At 32.7% G+C, this 20,800-nt stretch overlaps 1 protein-coding gene across 1 annotated transcript in view; it reads left to right on the plus strand.

The window, feature by feature from the left end:
• Positions 1 to 753: 753 nt before the first annotated feature.
• The window catches only part of LOC106102595 (platelet glycoprotein Ib alpha chain-like), a 21,213-nt gene continuing 1,166 nt past the window's right edge, over positions 754 to 20,800 (plus strand). Inside the window, exons 1-4 of the mRNA XM_013282121.1 lie at positions 754 to 1,101; positions 13,300 to 13,506; positions 14,243 to 14,408; positions 17,573 to 17,683. Of these exons, the coding sequence (XP_013137575.1) occupies positions 894 to 1,101; positions 13,300 to 13,506; positions 14,243 to 14,408; positions 17,573 to 17,683 (692 nt within the window). The 5' untranslated portion in view covers positions 754 to 893. The remainder of the gene's footprint in view (positions 1,102 to 13,299; positions 13,507 to 14,242; positions 14,409 to 17,572; positions 17,684 to 20,800) is intronic.

The following is a 20,800-nucleotide window of genomic DNA, read 5'->3' on the forward strand; positions in this document are numbered from 1 at the left end:
ATCTTACGATCGTAGCCTTGTTTTAGTATTGCCCGCGCCCTGCACGAGCGGCGATATACGATAACAGGGTCATTTATGTCGCCTATGCCCTGTTACGCCTCTTGTGCGGTTACCCCACCTCGTTCTACTCTAACGCCACTACTGGCAGTGATAAAGGACTTCCATCCCGCACGGTGCTGACCTCTTTTGCTTCTTCTACATACATCTACGCATACACTTTTGCAACTTTTCTTATGGCCATTCCTCTATGTCGATTGCCGTTAAATTGGAATTTCAAGTGACATTGAATTAAATACGTACTGCTATATTTACATGTTAATAATTTTAAAGGAAATCGTTTAATCTGGATACTGATATTTAATGAACATATTTGCCTGCGTAAGTACTGTCATGCAAATGTATATTGCCTGAATAAAAATTAAAACAAAAAATAAATGTAATATAAAAAAATAACTTATTGAATAAGAGAAACCGGAAAAAATTAGCATTTACTGCAATAACTGTTTATAATATTAGAAATAACATTATGTGCTAAATTTTCGAGCATAGTTTTATTTTGGTGAACTTTTCAAAGTTAATTAAATTGAACTAAATCTTGCAAGGTTATCAAAAAGTAAATTGCAACTTGACACTTTATTTTTAAAACAGATGATAGAAAGATAGAGAGTTTTTTTTAATAAACCTTGAAATATATCTTATTTTTGCTGTGCCACTGGCCGACTAGAAAGCGTCATACATGTACTTAACTTTAACACACCGGCTCTCGCGCGCACTACAACAACACGCAACGCCGAGCCGCGCGGACGGTCGCCGCCATTTTTCCGCGGGAAAAATTCGCGCCAATTAGATTATGTGAATTTGAATTTCGAATCGTTTCTTTTTCAAGTGTCAAAATGCTTTTTGTGCTAGTTCTGTTTGTGTGTGCGTGGAACGCTGTTTACTGTCAAGATGTAAACACAATGATGAATATGCCTAAATACGACGCTAGATATGATTACTTGGATGTTGATGCGTTGTTTAATAGTAAGAGATTAGTGAGGAACTATGTGGACTGTTTAATTAATTCGCAACGGTGCACACCTGAAGGAAAAGCTTTGAAAAGTAAGTTTTTGATATTCCATTTATTTAGATGCAATTTGCAACGAATGCGACCGAACTTTATTTTAACCGGTTTAAAGGTTAAATGCATCTGTTTTACTATTCCAACTATTTAGACGTTGAAAAACTAGTTTCTATTTCAATAATTAATCATACTAATAATATGTGAAAGTTGAGATGTTAGAGTTTGTAGTCTAAACAGCTGAACGATTACGATGAAATTTAGAGGATGGTGTGGAAGAACACATTAGTTACTTTTATTTTTTTAACTCCATGCGAACGGAGTCGCGGACGAAAGTTAGTTTGATAAATTTTTTATCTGTACTACTGGTTATTTTAAAATTTTATTTGTTCAAAATGATAAACAGAAGCTAAAACAAGTAAAAAAGAGAATAGAATATTCATACCACTTTTATAATAATGTCCATATAATTTGATTTTTCACTAAATGTTGCTCGCATTCACCCGCGTGGATTTAAAAAATATTAAAAACATAGCCTGTGTAACTCACTGATAACGTAGTTTTTGAGTTATTTCATTGCATACAAAAATACAAAATATATGGCATAGAAAGTGTTTGTGAACGGTCGTCCATTGTTTTTCAATTTGTCAATCCTTGGCTAATTTTAGTTCCCCTTATTTGGGGAATTATCATAAATTTATAGAACTCTACGATTCTAGTAAACATTACGGAATTTTTCATATGCAATTAAATAATTAATTATCACTAATTAAAACAAGGAAAAGGCACACAAACGAGTCTTAAAAACTAAATAATAACTTAAGGTTATTTTTTAAGATAAAATTATAGTTTTTTTGGTTAAGATGATTCGTGAAACATACAAAAATGGTTAATTAATTCAAACAGAACAAAAAATGTAATTAGCCAATTAAGAACAATGTATAACATCATTATTATTTTATTACTAGTTTGGGATGAATTAACTTAAATAACATTTATTATTCCTTTAAAGGTTTATTTTTATTTATTTATTTATTTAATGCTTTGACACAAATAATACACTAAAGCTTAAATTAAGCAATTCTAGATTTGTGCAAGGGCCTTATCGCTAAGAGCGATCTCTTCCAGGCAACCCAGTGGGACAGAAGTAAGACAAACACACAAGGGTATTTAATAGATATATAACACAAACATTATAATATATATAATACATTTACAGCTGACATTATATTAAATAAACTTACATAGATAGCAGTAAACTTAAAAAAAAGCATAACAACATAGCAGGACCTTCCTCGGGAGAGCTGTGCAACTGAGACTTAAAGATAGCCAGGGACTTAGACTGGCGAGCTAGCGGCGTACTGTGGACTCTGCCCCACTTTGGGGACATAGGAAAAGAAGAGAGAGAGAGGGACTTAGACTCGTGAATGTCTCGTGGCAGATTTCCACAGTTGTGTAGCTTTCACAGTAAAAGAACTCACGAAATGACTTGATCACAATAACTGTGATTTCATTATAGTTCCACTCTATTTCTACCAATACTTGATATGTTAATATCAGTTACTGTAAAAATAAGTGCATAATCTAAATTTTTTTAATGTCGGAACTAAATTTTTGAAGCATTTTAAACAGATCAGGGTAAGCAAGATTTTAACTTGAAGACTTTTTATTATAAAACTTAAAATATAAACGAAAAAGCTTCCGGTATGAAATACTCAACTTTAATTTTAATAGTAGCAAGAGATTGTGTAACTTACATTACTTAATTTTAACATAATCTTAAATTTCTTGTTTACTTTCATAAAAGTGAGTTAAATACAAAATTAGCACAAAATATTATGCTTATATTTGACCATTTATATACTTGCAATAATAGATTCTTCGCATAGAACACATAATTAAAAAAACACACAGATTTTAGAAAATCATAGTTAAAAACGAACATGACTTTACATAAATCCTGTCTATTCCGGTAGACAGTTGATTTGGCATTAAAACCACCCCTAATGCCTTAAGTTGTCATGTCATATTCATAGATTTTTGAAATAGATATTGTTTATACTACTATACTAAGATATTTTGTGACAAAAAGGCCTTAATCTTAAGTTAACTAACTTAACTAACTGCACACATAATGAATAAAATCGTCCTTACAGAATTAGTACCATGGTTGTGAAGAGAAAGGTATGACGTTTATTCCAATGCCCTAGGACGTCGAACTCTGTCGATACCTATTGCCGATATGTATTGAAATAATTCAAAAACTACAGAAACGATTAAAAAAAAATCACGACTAAAAAGATACGTTATCAGTAACATGGGCTATGTTCTAATTCTTTTTTTAATTTCACGCAGACGAAGTCGCGAGCAACACGTAGTTTATAATTTAAAAGTGACAAGCAACTAAAGAAAGTAGAGAAATTCATCAAACATTACGTCATATCCTGTCATTTAAAACTCCAATTGTTAGACAAAATTCAGGTTTTGTTTATACTAGCAGACGTGTACACTGTACGAGGACCGTTGCACGACACAGTTAGCAAGGCCGCGGTATTACGCATTCTGCTCGCGTTGAATACTGATCCCTGCACAACGGGATTGATAATATTGAGCCCTACACAATGCACTACGACTTAGTGTATCTTGCATAACCCCATTCAAACAATTATTTCAAACTTATTCAAATGTATGATGGATGGATTAAAAAGCGAAAACACACCGGGTCCATACATCTCAGCAGTAATGCTTTAGACGTAATTATGTATGGATTCTATCCTTGAGGAAAACAATTGACAAAATCAAACCTTTTTCAATGAAGTAAAAAAAACTTACGGAAACATAGACGCACATATAAGATCATACTTGCATATTGAATGTGCGTATGAGCTTGCGATTAACGACTTATATGGGGAACGTGTACAGCATGGCGTTGTCTCTAACAAGATCTGAATAAACAATAAACACATTGAACGTTTATTCTTTAACTATGACGTTTGATAAGAATACATTATTCGGAATTAAAATTCGGAAAATCCACCATCAAAATTATCCGATTAGATCCAAATAAAACTGTGTTATAGTTATTTAGTTTTATTCGTTTCTATTCCAACAAGAAATTTTTGTCATTGATCTTAAATTATTATGATTTCTTACAAAGATTTCTACCATAAAAGTATGAAAATAAGAATTTTACTGTTTTTAATGTTGCTTTTCAAGTTTCTATCCGTCTCACATTTCGTCCTTGATTTTAAGCTGGCTATGAACTATGTCAAAAAACTGTATTCAGTAGAATAACATAATAAAGATTATCATAACAAAAGCAGCGTTTATTCGTGATTTCCACGAACATATCACACGTACAATCAGCATCAGTGCCATCTGGTTCATGAGAAGATGATCTCTTTTGTACTAACGATATAGTTTTTTTAAGAACTATATGGATTCGACAAACAAGGCAGCAGGCCACCTGGTATTGTGACTAGTCGCATCCTTTAGTGCCCCCCGCACACTAATTTTTATTCGGCTGATTGTTTTAGTCGGTCGCTTGATTATATGAACATGTATGGAGGTGCGTTACACTAATTTTGTTTTTTATTATTATGGCTTGATATCTTTATTAAGGTGTCAGTCGATAAAAAGTCTGTAGTCTGCATGTCTAAACATCGACAGCAAAATTGTTGTTTTGTTATTATATTGTTATATCTCGTTTAGATTTTAAACGACTTCCCAAAAGAAGGTGTTTTCAATACGTCTGTCTTTTTACTATTTTCTATTATTAATGTATACTCTAGAATCTATAAGTATTGTGAAAATGTAAATCTCGAATTACATACCACTCATTAAATTTATTTATACATATGCAAATTTTAATGGAATGTAACTGGACTTTAAAAAAAATACTGATTCGAAATAACGACTTCGTCTGATGATAATAACTTAAGGTCATTGCCGTTGTAAGTTTTAAAACTGTTTTAAAACACAAACTAATGTGATCATTGTAAGATTGTTTGTCTGTCATTTTACACATTTTATTACTAATAATGAAAACGTTTAAATAACTAGAAAAATTAAATCGATTGTCATTGTAATTTTATTAAACTTGGACAATGTTAAACTTTTGCTTATTAACCATTACGTATAATTAATTAGAAGTTACGAGAAAAACAAAATACTAAAGCATGCGAAACTACGGGCAGAAGCTGGTATAAAAAGTCGAATATACAAGAAGGTAATTACAGGATAATTCAGAATGCTTTACATTAGTAAAATGTTTTTATTATGAGCTTCAAGCTAATTTACGCTTTGTTTTTGCCCACTCTATAATTATTACTCTGCAATATTAAGATTGAAACATTTTTGACGTCCAAAAACTGTTTTAGTTCTATTTATTTTTACAGGGTGCTTTATAGCTAAACGACTATAACGCCCCATAAGTCTAAAACTAACAAAACTCAATTATCTAACTTCACGACGTCTTTCTTAAGCAAATGTCGGCCAACTTAAACCACCATCCTTGATTCGTGCGTAGACGGGTATGCCAGGAACGTCCAAAAACTTAAAATACAAGTAAACTAAGTGTTCTATATCCAGTATTTTTTTAATAATTACTTGTTTTTCTTCACCATTTTAATAATCTCGTCGTAACTATAATTTTTAACTGTTCCTCAAATTTTAAAGGATGCATTTATAAAGAAAGGTCCTATGAATACACGTTGCTCGCCTTGCGATATCACGACAACGCAAACCTTCATTGGTAATAAGCATAACTTCCTGCAATCGCAAAAAGCATTGAAACTAAACTATTATTCATAATTGTTAGTACTTCAACCTCCTTATGTATGTAAATACGTAAATTATTGAAATACTAGCTGTTCCCGTGCGACTTCATCCGCATGAAATTATGAAAATTTTATTTTATTGTTTACATGTGTCAAATTATGAATTGCAAATGTCAAAATGACATGACAATGACAAACCATGGCAACCTTACTTCCTTGATGTTGGCAGCAACTTATGGTCTCTTTCCCACATTTGGGTTTTTATTCTAAATATTAATCCCCTAAGTTTAATGGCGTGAAAATATGTAGCATAAAGCGTGACGTAAGTGTAAAGCTTTTTATTCAAAAAAATAATTATTCAAAAATATGCTGTAATTGCTGACATCTTAGGCAACAAAGTGTGTGTTTACTCTTTATTATGATAGTATAGATACGAGTAGTAGGAGTTAGACAATCATCATTGATTTACATTTAAGACATTTAAGACTTGATTTGTACTCGATATTGCAAAATGTACATTATTACTTGGGACATACGAAGTAATATTAATTATTATTTAAAATAATGTTGAATATTTAAATGTTCTGAGTTTTAGTGTGCGACATGATTAATTCAACAAGGAAGTATTTTAAGAATACAATCAGCTTAAATTGTTTTTAATTTAATGTACCATAAAAACAATTTCTTCATTATAAAAATACTTTTTATATAATTTTATTATTTACAAAGGTATTATTTTTACCGTGAAATGATTTTAAAAGCTGAATAATATAAAATAATAAAATAAACAGAATTGACCGTACTCGTATATTAAAATACAAAGCCTAAACAAAAAACAAACACATGTCTGTGTGTTGTCAAGTTTATTGGCAGTTTTTTTTTTATTAAATACTGGCATAATATTGTAGTTATAAATATATCCCATGGGAACCGCAACAAAGTAGCCTTTAAGTTCTTTCAGACTATCCTCTACATCTACTCGTATGCCAAATTTCATCGAGATTCTTTCAGCATAGGGTACAAACTCTAACAACCATCTAAACATTCACATTAATAATATTAGTAAGATAAGCAAAAATCAAATCAGAATTGACCCTAAGTATGTACATACATTTACACATTGTAGTACTTGTACTTAATGTAACTAAGCCACCGGTATCCAATTTAATTAATCGTAGGACAGCGGGACAATAAACAAAGCTACCATTGTGTTGCAGCCTTGACTGTGAACACAAATGCGATTGATCTATTCTGTTATAGTTTATACATTCACACATTAATTACTTAAAACACATACAAACATCTGTTCTTAATTCTCAGTTACTAACTATATCACTAATCCTGGGTTACTGAAGTACCCATTAATTTTACGACTAGCTTACGCCTGCGACTCCGCGTGGAATTAAAAAAAAACAAAAGTGAGTAGCCTATGTCTTCTATACCAAAATCCGTTCAGTTGTTTAGGCTACAAACTCTAGCATCCATCCATCTAAACTTTTGCATTTATAATATTAGTATGAAGTGATTGGTAAGTATTAGTTTGACCTATATATATGTATTTGAACGGATTAAAACTCTAGTTATGTATTTCAGAAACACAATTAATGAAGTTATCGAACCAAAAACACTAACGAATGGTTAAACGTAGCTTGGAAACCGGTCATTAGAGTGGTTAAACTGTCAGTAATGGGATCTAAAACTACTTTTAGCATATTTAAATAACAGAAGAAAAACTAGTAAAATAACCTTAAATAGATATCAATTCTTATTTTATTGTTTGAAAAGCTATTAATATTCAAATGACAATATATAAATGGTTTCAAAAACTATGCAATTTGTCCAATTACGTTGTATTACGTCAAGTAATGCTGTGAGACACGTAAGTCCGTGATCAATTGTCATATTTAGCTTGAATATAAAAGTTACACGGACTTTAAGTTACAAGGTCAGTTAAGAAAAACATTGGTGTAAAAAATCATAGCATAGAAATCGTTAATTTTAATGTTTATTAAAGCGTTTCTATGTTACAAAAAAATAAGACAAATAATATGCTCGTGAAAGTGATTTATATTACGAGACGAATTATCTATACTATTATAATAAAGCGTAAACACACACTTGTTGCCTAAGATGTTAGCAATTACAGCATATTTTTGAACAATTCTTTTTTTAATAAAAAGCCCTACACTTAAGTCACGCTTTAGGCTATATATTTTCACGCCATTAAAATTAGTGGGTAAATATTTTGGATAAAAACCTTAATGTGGGAAAGAGATCATAAGTTGCTGCCAACATCAAGGAAGCACGGTTGCCATGGTTTGTCATCGTCATTTTGACATTTGCAATTGATAATTTGACACATGTAAACAATAAAATAAAATTTTTACGGATGAAGTCGCACGAGAACAGTTAGTCTTTGATAACGTTCAAAAACTTATTTTTTTAATCTATTTATTTGTGTTTTCTGTGTATTTTTGTGTTTGTTTTCAGGATTCAAAACGCATGCACATTCAGATTGTTGAAAATGTATATCCTGCTTTTTTTGCTATATTTTGATACGCCATACTATAGTAATAGTAAACACTATTATTATTCATTAGGAGTCGCAATGAGTTACATTTACTACGAATAAAGTGATTCATTGTGTGAAATGTTATACTGAGTTTGAATATCAAAGGATCGGTACTCGGAAACATTTATTTATAAGGACTTATTATATTTGTCTAAACCGATCTAATCTGAGTCAAAACATCAAAGTCAGATCCAATCCTAAAGTTGCAGTTGATAGTAAGCCTTCTTGCCCGACTGATAAGAGAGGAGGATAATAATTTGACATTGAGGCCACATAAAGCCCGCTGGAGACGTTAGTAGAGCTATTCTGTTCACTAGTTCAACAATGGTAGTGCCCGCTTTGACATCTTAGTACGAATGGGCCGGCACGCCTAGTGTAATACCACGACCACACAGAAGACAGGCGTGAAATGGGAGCAATTCCGTGTTTCGTCTGATGAGTGTGGTGCCGGAGGCCTAATTTAAGTCCCTTACACTTTACGACCCTTTTCTTATAAGGAGAGGATGGGAAGGGAAAGTGGATTTGACGGTGGAGGAGATGCATAGGTAAGGGAAATATCCTCTTTATGTGCGTCTCCTCCTCTGCGGTAAGGTTAGGCAACGCATCTGCAATTACGGATGTCTAAGGGCAGCGGTTGCTTCGCCATTTTGGCGGATTCAAGTGGCCGCTTGCTGGTTTGCCACCTTATTTTATAAAAAAAATAGTTCAACTGACTATTCAAACTATTCAGTTCTAATAGTTAAAGGTATACCTACACATGCACAGTTTTAACTGAACAGTTTAATTTTTGAGTTAATACTGAACTGTAGCTATTTTTACTCCTAATTTTCATTACAAATGACGCCGAACTTGATAGTGTACTAAACTTTTGTTATATTATACAATTAAAGTATTACTTTAACAAAATAGTTCTTTGTTGTAGATGTACGGAAATTGTTAGAATTCGTCTCGTGTACAAACTCATCACAAGAATAACTATAAGCCCAGATTACGTATGTATTGTAAATATAGCCGTCTTTAAATAATCAAGGAGACTAAGGATGTGTTCCACCAAATTGTAAATTATGTGACAGAAATATTGGATTTTGTTCTCTTATCTAACAATGACGTAATTTTTAAGCTATCAGAACCTCTATCAGCTAGTGGTACGACAGACTCTAAAAGTATAGGCTTAGAATCATTGTATCGAAGATATAAAAATGATGGGTGACATTTAAAATAATTAAAACCCCTGCATCGATAGGTTATATAAAAGTACATGTATATATATATACATATATTGTTAAATTAAATAAGACTTATTTTTAACCGCAATATATGCGCGGTACAAAAAAACAGTAAGTAGCCAATGTGTTCTTCCAGACTATACTCTACATCGGTGCAAAATTGAGCATTAAACTGTTAAGGAAATACCTTACAGATAACACACAATTTTGAATATAATCAACAGGAGTAATAATTTCATTTATTTTTCGAACTGTACCTGTATAATATAGGAAAATTTCGTTTAACTTGCCTGGCCTGGTTTTCGCAGATGCCTTCTCGACCAGTTTTTACGCGTCTGTATGATTGATGGGGCTGTTGTAAAATAAATCATGTTATCATTTCTTCATACGTCGAGAATCTGTCCGCGAAAACAATACAAAACTCTATGACTTCTTATTACTTTTTAAATATTCCTTGCCTTAATAATGGACATATAGAAATGTTCACGTAATGGTTGTAGAGATCTAACTTAGCTTTTTCTGCTGAACATTTCCATCAGTGTGAATTTAATTTTTACCCCCTTATTAATAAATATTAGTACGAATTTTGCTTATACTCAGTTTATTCCTAAGTTTAACTTTATACCGCGTTTATTTATAAGGCTGTTAGACTTTACATGTAGAACCGTGGGGTACATATCGATTTGTAGCATGGATATTCAAATAAAGCATAAATTAAGCAGTAGCAGACACGTGTAAAACTAGTCTTAAATAATTAAAAGATCTTGTTAATTTTGTTTTAAGCCTGTAATCAAGATGATTACAGTTTTTAAATTAACTGTAATTAGTTTTTTTAAAAGCTAAAAATCAACTAACTTGTGTTTTACAATAGATCATTTTGGAGATTCTAAAAACATTTTGCGAAAAAATACAACGATTAAACTAACTTAATTAAGGTTTAATTTGAGGATTATTGCAAATAAAATAAATATCAAAGTCAATTGAAATTGTAATAATTAGCATTTATTTCCACTTAAAGAATATGAACGCGTGCGGATAAAATTATATGCAGCCTTCGCAGAAACATATAAATACTAGCTGTTCCCGTGCGATTTCATCTGCGTTAAATTATTTTATTGTTTAAATGTGTCAAATTGTCAAATTGCAAATATCAAAATGATTATGACATGACAAAACTTGGCAATCTTGTTTTCTTGATGTTGGCAGCAACTTATGGTCTCTTTCCCACATTAGGATTGTCCAAAATATTTACCCCCTAAGTTTAATGGCGTGAAAATATATAGCCTAAAGCGTGACGTAAGTGTAGGGCTTTTTAATAAAAAAAATAATTATTCAAAAATATGCTGTAATTTCTGACATCTTGGGCAACAAAGAAGTGTATATTTACGCTTTATTATAATAGTATAGATTACTTATTTATCCAATTTTGTAATAAAAAACTGGCAAGTTTGACCTTTGTTTACTACTTTATAAATATAACACATTTCCAAGTCCGTATAAAATGTTGATATGAACTTTAGTTTGCAAATACAAACCTTCATGTTATGTTACATATTCATAACACGTGTTCTGTTTTTGTGTAGCATCATTGAATTATGACAAAAAGTTTACATGTAAAGATAAAATGTTAAGGACGTGAGTTCAAGATCATTGTGGCTTTTTTATCAAGGATTTTTTTAGATATTTCACACGAACACTTACTAACATTTAAGTCTAGGCTGACAAAAAATCAGTCTCATTCTGTTGGACCTCTGTCTCATTCTGTTGGACCTCTGTCTCTTGTCTCATAGGTTATTGTTATTGTCCGTTTATTACGACTGTTAAAACTTGCGATAAGAGCGACTTAATTTTAACAAATAACTTAAAACAGTATAGATCAGGGGTTCCCAACCTTTTTTGATCTTGGCACACTTTTATGTAACTCTTGCTAGCAGAGATACTATGTAAAAATGAGTTATAAATAATCATTTTCTTTATACTTTTCCGCTTGATGTTACTGCAAATTTTTCGTGCTCGGTATTTTTTTAAAATGTCTAATAGTCGATACGCTGGACCGTCGCTACATTTAAATTCACTGGAGGGCCATATTTTAGCTTCTGTGGACTGGTACAGTTGACAAAACTATTAACTAAATGTACATGTATCTATAGAGTAAAATCGTTGAATAAAACTCAGGAAATTGGATGGTTAACCTCAAACTTTAAGACCCTTTGTTACAATACACACGATTGTACCTAGAGCAATGAGCGATAAAATGGCGCTGTCTGTTTAACTGAATGAGTTCCAATAATCTAAACCTGAACATATCGTATGACTAATATGTATGTTACAATCTACATTTAGGTCAAGATCTTCTTGAATTAAGCTATCTAAATCATTCTAAAATCAGCTTTGCTTAGCAATCTATACTTATTAGGTAAATTCGTCAACCCACATGCATTTTGAATTAATGATCTATAGATAAATACTAGATGAATTATTTGCTTATCCGTTTCTGCATATTTGGATAGCATATAACATTGCAAAGACTTTTTTGGGTACCGAATATCGTGATGAAATATTTTGGTTATGTTTTCCGATATTTATCTTACAAAAGTAATATACCACAATCTAACTTATGTTGGAGACATGAGATACAAACAATAATTTATTCAAGATCCAAATAAAAGGAATGAAACAAGCAATAATTTAGTTTTTTGTTGAGACGGAGGTAAATCATAAAACTCAAATAATAATCTTCTTATTACTTAAAGCTGTTCCTCGTAAACTAAAATAATTTTACCAAAATAATAATGTTGGTAACACTTGAATATATTATTTAGTACCAATTATATTTTCAAAATTTCGTTGTGTTATTTAGTATTTTCATTTCGGTTTAAAATGGTACTAATTCTAAATCCAACAATTCGAAAAAAAATGTGCATTTTTTTTCTCCAGCGCTTGACCACGATTCAAAACGATTTTCGATTCGATTTAGTTTAAAAACACATCGATGTTATTTACTTTCAAAACCAATATTTATTAGGGTCTAAATAGGCTAATAAACCTAAGTAGGAGGAGGAGCAGTTACCATTAATTTGAACTTTTACAAAGTATTTTTCGGCAATACGAAAAACGAAAATACCATTGCAAAAAAAAAAACTCAGGCCAACCCTCCATTGTCATGCTAATTATAAATTTATTACGATAAAGTATACCCATCATAAAGGTTATTTTATGATCGAACCCATGTTAGTTGCAGGGTTTTTATAAGTTGACCCTACTCAAGCAATCTACACAACTTGTATTTTTATTTTTCATTACTTATCATCAATAAAACTTTTTTGAAACAGTTTTATTTTTGTGTCTATTCATGTCATGATAGAAATAATTATATTTCGCAATCCTTAAAAAAATTACAAAATTTTCCCTTCATGTAAATACAGCTGTTGCTCGCGACTTTGTCCGTGTAAAATTAAAAAAAATTTAGCCTGTGTTACTCACTGATAACGTAGCTCTTTAATGGTGTAAGAATTTTTGAAATAGACCCAATAGTTTTGGAGTTATTTCAATACATACAAAAGTACAAATATTTCCTCTTTGTAATATTAGTAAATATAGATATGTGGGTAGATTACAATTATTGCAGTTTCCTAAAAATTAATACCAGTTGTTCTCCTACAGGGTTACTTCCAGAAGCATTAAGAACGAAATGTGTACGCTGCACAGAAAGGCAGAAGAGAACAGCAGTGAAAATAATCAAGAGACTTAAGACCGAGTATCCAGAAGAGTGGGCCAAATTGGCTACCAAATGGGACCCGACTGGTGACTTTACAAGATATTTCGAAGTGTTTTTGGCGAATGAACAATTCAATACCATAACTGGAAACAGTAAGATTTTTTATTATTATTTTTTTGCCGACCCTTAAATAAAGTGGACAATCTCAAACATGGAGATGATAATGCGTAGCAAATTAAATTTTTAACGATTTATCGTAAGAATTATGTCGTATTAAAGTTATTTTTAAGATAAATGGTAGATAAACAATTTTTAATTCATGCAAAGTACTCAAGAAAATTCGAATGAGAGATTGAATTTTTGCATGTAACTTTACAATTGAATCATATTCAACTGTCAAGTTAAAATTAATTCGTCAAATTAAAGCATGACCTCGTAGGCTTAACTTCCGAGGTGTTACGTCTCTAAATAGAAATGTGGACGTGATGTAACAATTAAGGTATTGAGGATAGAAAGAAAATAAGCATCGCGAGGCCATTTCAATTGTGATTACATTGCTCTCACCTTGACCGTCAATATGGACCTTCGATTGTCAATTTCAATTTATGTTAGGGAAAGAAATCATAACATCATTTTAACATACTATCGACTGATGACATTTCTAGAAAATCGATGAAGGGCTTTGTCTCCAATAATTAACCAGTACGTAGCCTTGTCAGGCTAGCGATCGGGCACGGTGACAATATGTCATCTTTCATATAATGTTGCTTTTATCAGGACATCTGATTAGGGAAGGTCATCACTAGTGATACCTACCACTACACTACACAATATTTTTCATTCTTTGCTCTCTGTATGCGTTCTAAAAGTTATGTGATAATTTTGCAGCTAATGACAATCCCAGTTCACCTTCACCGCAACCGCCGCCGCAGCCTAACGTGCTGTCAGTGCTACCGGCAACGCCATCAACATCGCGTGCGGTGCCGCTCACCAACCCCACCACTTTGCCATTACCAACATCGGCAACACCACCCAGACCTTTACTACTAAACAGGTAAACTCTCACTTTTATTATTATTGATAAGCTATGTTAAAAATCACACATGTAGCATGTACAAGAAGCTAGATTTCGCCCGCGACTCCGTCCGCGTGGGAAAGAAAACAAAAGTGAGTAGCCTATGTGTTCTTCCAGACTATTCTCTACACCTATACTAAATTTCATCGAAATCGGTTCAGCTGCTTAGTCTACAAACTCTAACGAACATCCATCCATCCATCTAATCTTTCGCATTTATAATATTAGTAAAGTAACATTTTGTATGTTATAAAGTCAGCTACACACCTGCATAGGTCTAACTGAACAATTCGAAAGTTGTTAAAGCAGTCAAAACTAAATATGTTTATATGAATTAAGTTATCGAATATCTTTTTATGAGACACACAATTTAAAATTATTAATTACTACGTTACTAGCGGCTTTTGGGTCTTTTACCTTAGCCATCCTAAGAAAGTCATAGTTCGACAAATAAAGTAAGTGCCAATTATTGTACTCTGCTCTTAATAAAGAAAATAAGAACGTCATTTTTTCCTTTATTACTGTACTAGCTTTCGCCCGCGACTCCGTCCGTGTAGAATTAAAAAAAAAACAACTGAGTAGCCTATGTGTTCTTACAGACTATCCTCTACGTCTATGCCAAATTTCATCGAGATCCATTTAGCCGTTTAGGCGACAAACTCTAACAATCATACATCCATCCATCTAAACTTTCGCATTTATAATATTAGTAAGAAGTAAGATTTAATTGATGTTAATACCTATAAAGGCTATTTTATTCAGTTTCTGACAAGAGTAAATAATACAAAAATTATATCCAGGTTCGCTAAGACGAGTTTGAAATGAACACAAAAAATACCAAACTTACTTGTTATTCAAATCGAAAAAGAGTATATAGACGAAGTACAAAAATTCAAGTAATTGGTATTATTATAACCTATAAAGTAAGATTTGCAAAAAAACACTGGTATTCTTATGAAAATACCCAGATCACTTAAAGTACTTAAAAAACATGATTATAAAAACAATATTTAAAGTTCAGTGTTTACGCGCAGATTCGTAAAAAAAACAGTTTTTAAATACAAAAAACACATTCAATAAAACTAGTCTTATGGTATTATTATTGTTTACAATATCGATATTTCTAGAACTTAAATAGTTCCCGACTAATACCTTTTTTTTCTCGCTGGGATTATGCCTTTACGCATCCCGTTGCCAGGGGGTATGTGGGTCTCGCCGGCCAAAAGAGAAGACGTGGCCGGAATACCCACTAAAAACCCAGCGGTATTCCTCCTGTCCGCCGGTGGATGGGTCACGGGAACACTCACGCAATCTTCCGCGACATAGCCAGCGCCGTACGCAGACCAAGTTTTAATAGATTTAGTTTTATTTTTTGGAGTAAATCGTGTCCAAAAAACTTAAATACGTGTGGTTTATTTCAATATCTTAGTAATTATAGGTTAGAGTTTACTTATTAATTTAACTAGAACATTATTAATTTATTACTCTACAAAAATCTTGCCAGCTTCAAAATATAGCTATTTGAATTAAAAAAATTATTTTATTTTTATCATCGCTTTAAGTTAGCGGCTAGGTCGCGTGCGTGTTGTAATAAAATTCAAATTACGTTAATTTCCATTAAACACGTTTATTTTTTCTAATTAAATATTAGACTCAGGAAAATGGTTGCTCAATTTTAATGGACTTCAATAATCTCAATTATCTTTTTATTAAATGCAGATTCGATATCTATACTATTATGATAAAGCGTAAACACACACTTCCTTGTTGCCTAAGATGTCAGCGATTACGGCATATTTTTGAATAATTCTTTTTTTAATAAAAAGCCCTACACTTACGTCATGCTTTAGACTATATATTTTTACGCCATTAAACTTAGGGAGTAAATATTGTTATATATTTATATGTTATGTGTTACTAATCTTATAGACAAAGTATGGATGGATGGATTATGTTACGTGATTCCAAAACTACTGGTTGGATCTGTATGAAATTTAAAACTACTGTTCTGTACAGATTACGTTTTGGATTTTTGCATAGACTAATTAGGTTAGATTTTTTTAATACCACGCGATAGAAGATTATAGAAAGAAAAATTACCTTTCATAAGACTATAAAATACATATGTCAATAGCATATGTAAACACTGTGGGAATAATCCAGGGTTAGCGTACTTACTGCTACATTCGTGAAAAGATGCTATTGCTGTCTCACTATTTTCAAAGAAAATGAGCGAGATGACAATGTGTTTTTATACTGTTGTGTGAGTGTACACCACGGTTACGTTAGATAATGTACATTGTTCTTATATAGTTGTGTAATGACTATAATGGATTGATTACGCTAATAACTCGTTGATAACCGTTGCGTTATTTTATGTAACAGTTATTGAATATCTCATTATGATACTGCGAAGACAAAGATCATCTTTATATTAACTTTTTTTTTTTTAAAGTGGTTTTGCCCAGTTTTTTTTTTGATAAAAAACCTCAACTGTAATGTTTAAGTTCGACACTTGAGATGAGATGGATCTTTACCATATTTTTTTATAAACATCTCAAATTGTACGATTAAAAATAAAATTGTAAGTATGTCTCTTAAGCCCGCTACACACTTTGGGAACTGTGCAGTTGAAATTGAACGTGTTTTTTTTTTATAACATAAGGTGGCAAACGAGCAAGCGGTTACCTAAAATCGCCAAAATGGCCAAGCGACCGCTGCCCATAGACATCCGCCATTGCAGATGCGTTGCCTACCCTTATGGGACGGAGGAGGAGACGCACATAAAGAGGATATTTCCCCTTCCTATGCATCTCCTCCACTGTCAAATCCATTTCCCCTTCCCAACCTCTCCTTATAAGAAAAGGGTGGTAAAGAGAAAGGGACTTAAATTAGGCCTCCGGCACCACACTCATCAGACGAAACACGGAATTGCTTCCATTTCACGCCTGTCTTCTGTGTGGTCGTGGTATTACACCGGGCGTGCCGACCAATTCGTGCTAAGATGTTAAAGCTGGCACTACCACTAAAAAGACCGTGTGTAGCTGGGTTTATGTAATTTACTCTGACAATTAGTTTACCGCGATGTTTTTTTATAAGAATATTTACTTTAGTGATGTTTATTGGAATGTTAATGTTTTCAGGTTCTCAGATGATGGGGAGCTGATGATGAGTAGTCCATCATCAGCAGTGGCTACTCCCAGGCCCACTGCCCCACCCATCATCTCCCGATCACCCACTACAATGCGCACAAGGTACATTTTTTTAATTCCTATATGTTCGTTTGGTATCTTACTGATATTATTAATGCGAATGTTTAGATGGATGGCCGTTTGTTATAGCTTGTAGCTTATACTACTGGACGGATCTCGATGAAACTTTGGGTAGATGAGAAGGATAGTCTAGAACACATAGGCAAAGAAGCTTCTTTTTGCTTTTTTTAAATCCACGCGGACAAAGTCGCGGGCGAAAGCTAGTAAGTTATAGACATAGATGTCACCAATACACAATAGAGTTTGAGAGGTGTATTGTAATAATAAACTTAAATAAACATTTTCGCTGTATTTATTAAAAAAAAATATTTTCATTATTAATAGTGATAAAGCTTCATTAGCCCCAAAAAGGTAAAGATTTCATTTATATTTTGCGTTTGAATTTTACCCAAAGATGGCGACTACAGCCTTATAATCATTAAAAAAAAGTTGAACAAATACCCGTTATTTAAAACAAAAAATTAGAACGTTGGCATACGAAATCCGTTATGCGTAATCTAATTTCGAATTCTTTAATTTAATAAACCCGTATAACGGTTGTATGATCAAAAACAAAGGAATTCCTAGATTTAATCTGTGGCCATTTATTTAATCTTTGTAAACAATAAAATTGATCAGAGGTTATGCAAACAATTGCAAAGATATTTCAAATAGACAGCCGAAATTAGGCGCAATCTATAAATGTGTGTTGAGATAATTTTTGCAGCGATAATAAAAGAAAGTGGTTCATAAGTTTACATTTACACTGCCGAAACATTTACATGAAACATTTTTTTATTCCTCAATCTAAAAAACCCCTTATCACGTTTTACGAGAATGTTTCGTTAGTGCGAACTCATGATTAGTGTTTCTCGTGTGCCAGGCGAAATTAATCGAACGATCGTTGTCCTCCTGACCGACATTTTATCACATACTTTGACACACATGGACTAAAAGCTTTCCAAAAAACAAAACTGATTTTACTTAACTACTAACAAATAGCAAAATTTTATTAGGTACAAAAAAACTTCACCAATGAAATAATGATACCCAAGTATCACACATGTCAGTTAAGAATTGTTTTGCTTACTGTACATGCATATGCAAAAACGCCCTTCTAAGGTAATCGTATAATTAAACAGGATAATATAATCTTGAATATTTATAATACGCATTTATCGCATTATTTTATATACAGGCTGAGTTGACATTGACAGCTGTATTAATTAAACAACCGTACTATAATTAACTTTACTTATACATCTTCGTGTAAGCTAACTTGAGAATTGTACAATTAAATTATGCCTTTATCCGTTTTAACTATACATTTTTTTATATAACATAAGGTGGCAAACGAGCAAGCGGCCACCTGAATCCGCCAGAATGGCGAAGCGACTGCCTATAGACATCCGCAACTGCAGATGCGTTGCCTAACCTTATACGACGGAGGAGGAGATGCACATAAAAAGGATATTTCCCCTTTCTATGCATCTCCTCCACCGTCAAATCCACTTCCCCTTCGAATCCTCTCCTTACATTATAAGAAAAGGGTGGTAAAGAGAAAGGGACTAAAATTAGGCCTCCGGCACCACACTCATCAGACGAAACACGGAATTGCATCCATTTCACGCCTGTCTTCTGTGTGGTCGTGGTATTACACCGGGCGTGCCGGCCCTGCAGCGCTAAGATGTTAAAGCTGGCACTACCACTGTTCACAATTCGACTGTCAAAATAGTAGTTTTAAACATCTTGATAGCCATTTACTGGAAATATGCTAAATACTGTTATTTTAACGCTACAATACATATGTAAAATTATCGTGTTCTTAATGCATAGTTAATTCACATTTGTAATTACTTCCGGACCATTAAGATCATAATTTTCCATAGATCTTATCTAACATTCGAGAAAACAGGTCTTAGAGTTAAACATCGTTAGTGTGAAATATAAGATCACTTGTGTAATTGTGGAGAAACTCATTACCCTGCTTGTGTAAATGGTCTGGAATTACTGCATATCTAAACATTTTTCCCCCTTCATTATTTACCCATCTAAATATATCATTTACGGTGGGTACATCTGTATTATATTACTAGTTTTCGCCTGTGACATCATCGTAATAAAAAAAAAGAAAAGTAAGTATGTGTTCTCCCAGACTATATTCTACATCGTACAAAATTTCATCGAGATCCGTTAAGTAGTGTAAGCTGCAAACTCTAACAAACATCCATCCATCTGAACATTTGCATTTATAATATTAAGATTTAAGTTTGGATGGATGGATGTTTGTTACGTGTCTACAAAGTCGATTAAATTGATTTCGTTTCACACACTAAGTTTTTTATTCCGCGCGGACGGAGTCGCGTGGTTAAGCTAGCCGTTTATAAGAACAATAGCATGGGTTAATGGATTCCAATTGTTAACTCTCGTTTAATTGCCTTATATAATAGTAGCTCATTGTATGCTGCTGACAATTATTTATCAGATACTTAGCATTGTTTTTAAACGATCATTGATGACATTTGCCCTATTGTTTCAATGTTTAGTAAAAGCGGGCGGACACCTTTGACTAAACTGTCGCACAACTGTTGTGTGATTGTCTATTGTTTCGCAGCAAATTCAACTGTTTAGTTGCACAACTCAAAAAATCGAGTGTGCACCTCCATATATGCTTATAGCATCAAAGCGCGACTAAGGGGCCGCCCATTAATTACGTCATCGAATTTTACAGACTTTAGACCTCCTCCTACAATCTTCCTATCGTCATTTCTTAATGACCCCTCCCCCTCCTCCCAAAATTGACGTCATTGCCAGTTTGACGAAATTCAAACATTGTAGATTTGAGAAATATACGGTATTATATGATTAAAACACTTGCTTATAGAATCACCTTTATTATTTTACTTGTATGTTTATTACGAGTTATTTTAGTATTGCACACGCCTTAGCCGCCTCTCACATTTGCAGTTTCACTTATTAGGTGTGCTGGAAGCAATTTTTTTTTAGAAATAATCTTTTTGTACGTGAACAATAAACTTTAAATAAATAAATAAGAATGACGTCAATTTAGAAACACCCCCCTCCTATCTATCATTTACCGTCATCCGCAGAGCAACCCCC

The sequence above is a fragment of the Papilio polytes genome, unplaced genomic scaffold, assembly GCF_000836215.1.
Source record: "Papilio polytes unplaced genomic scaffold, Ppol_1.0 DF823923.1, whole genome shotgun sequence".
NCBI lineage: Eukaryota > Metazoa > Arthropoda > Insecta > Lepidoptera > Papilionidae > Papilio > Papilio polytes.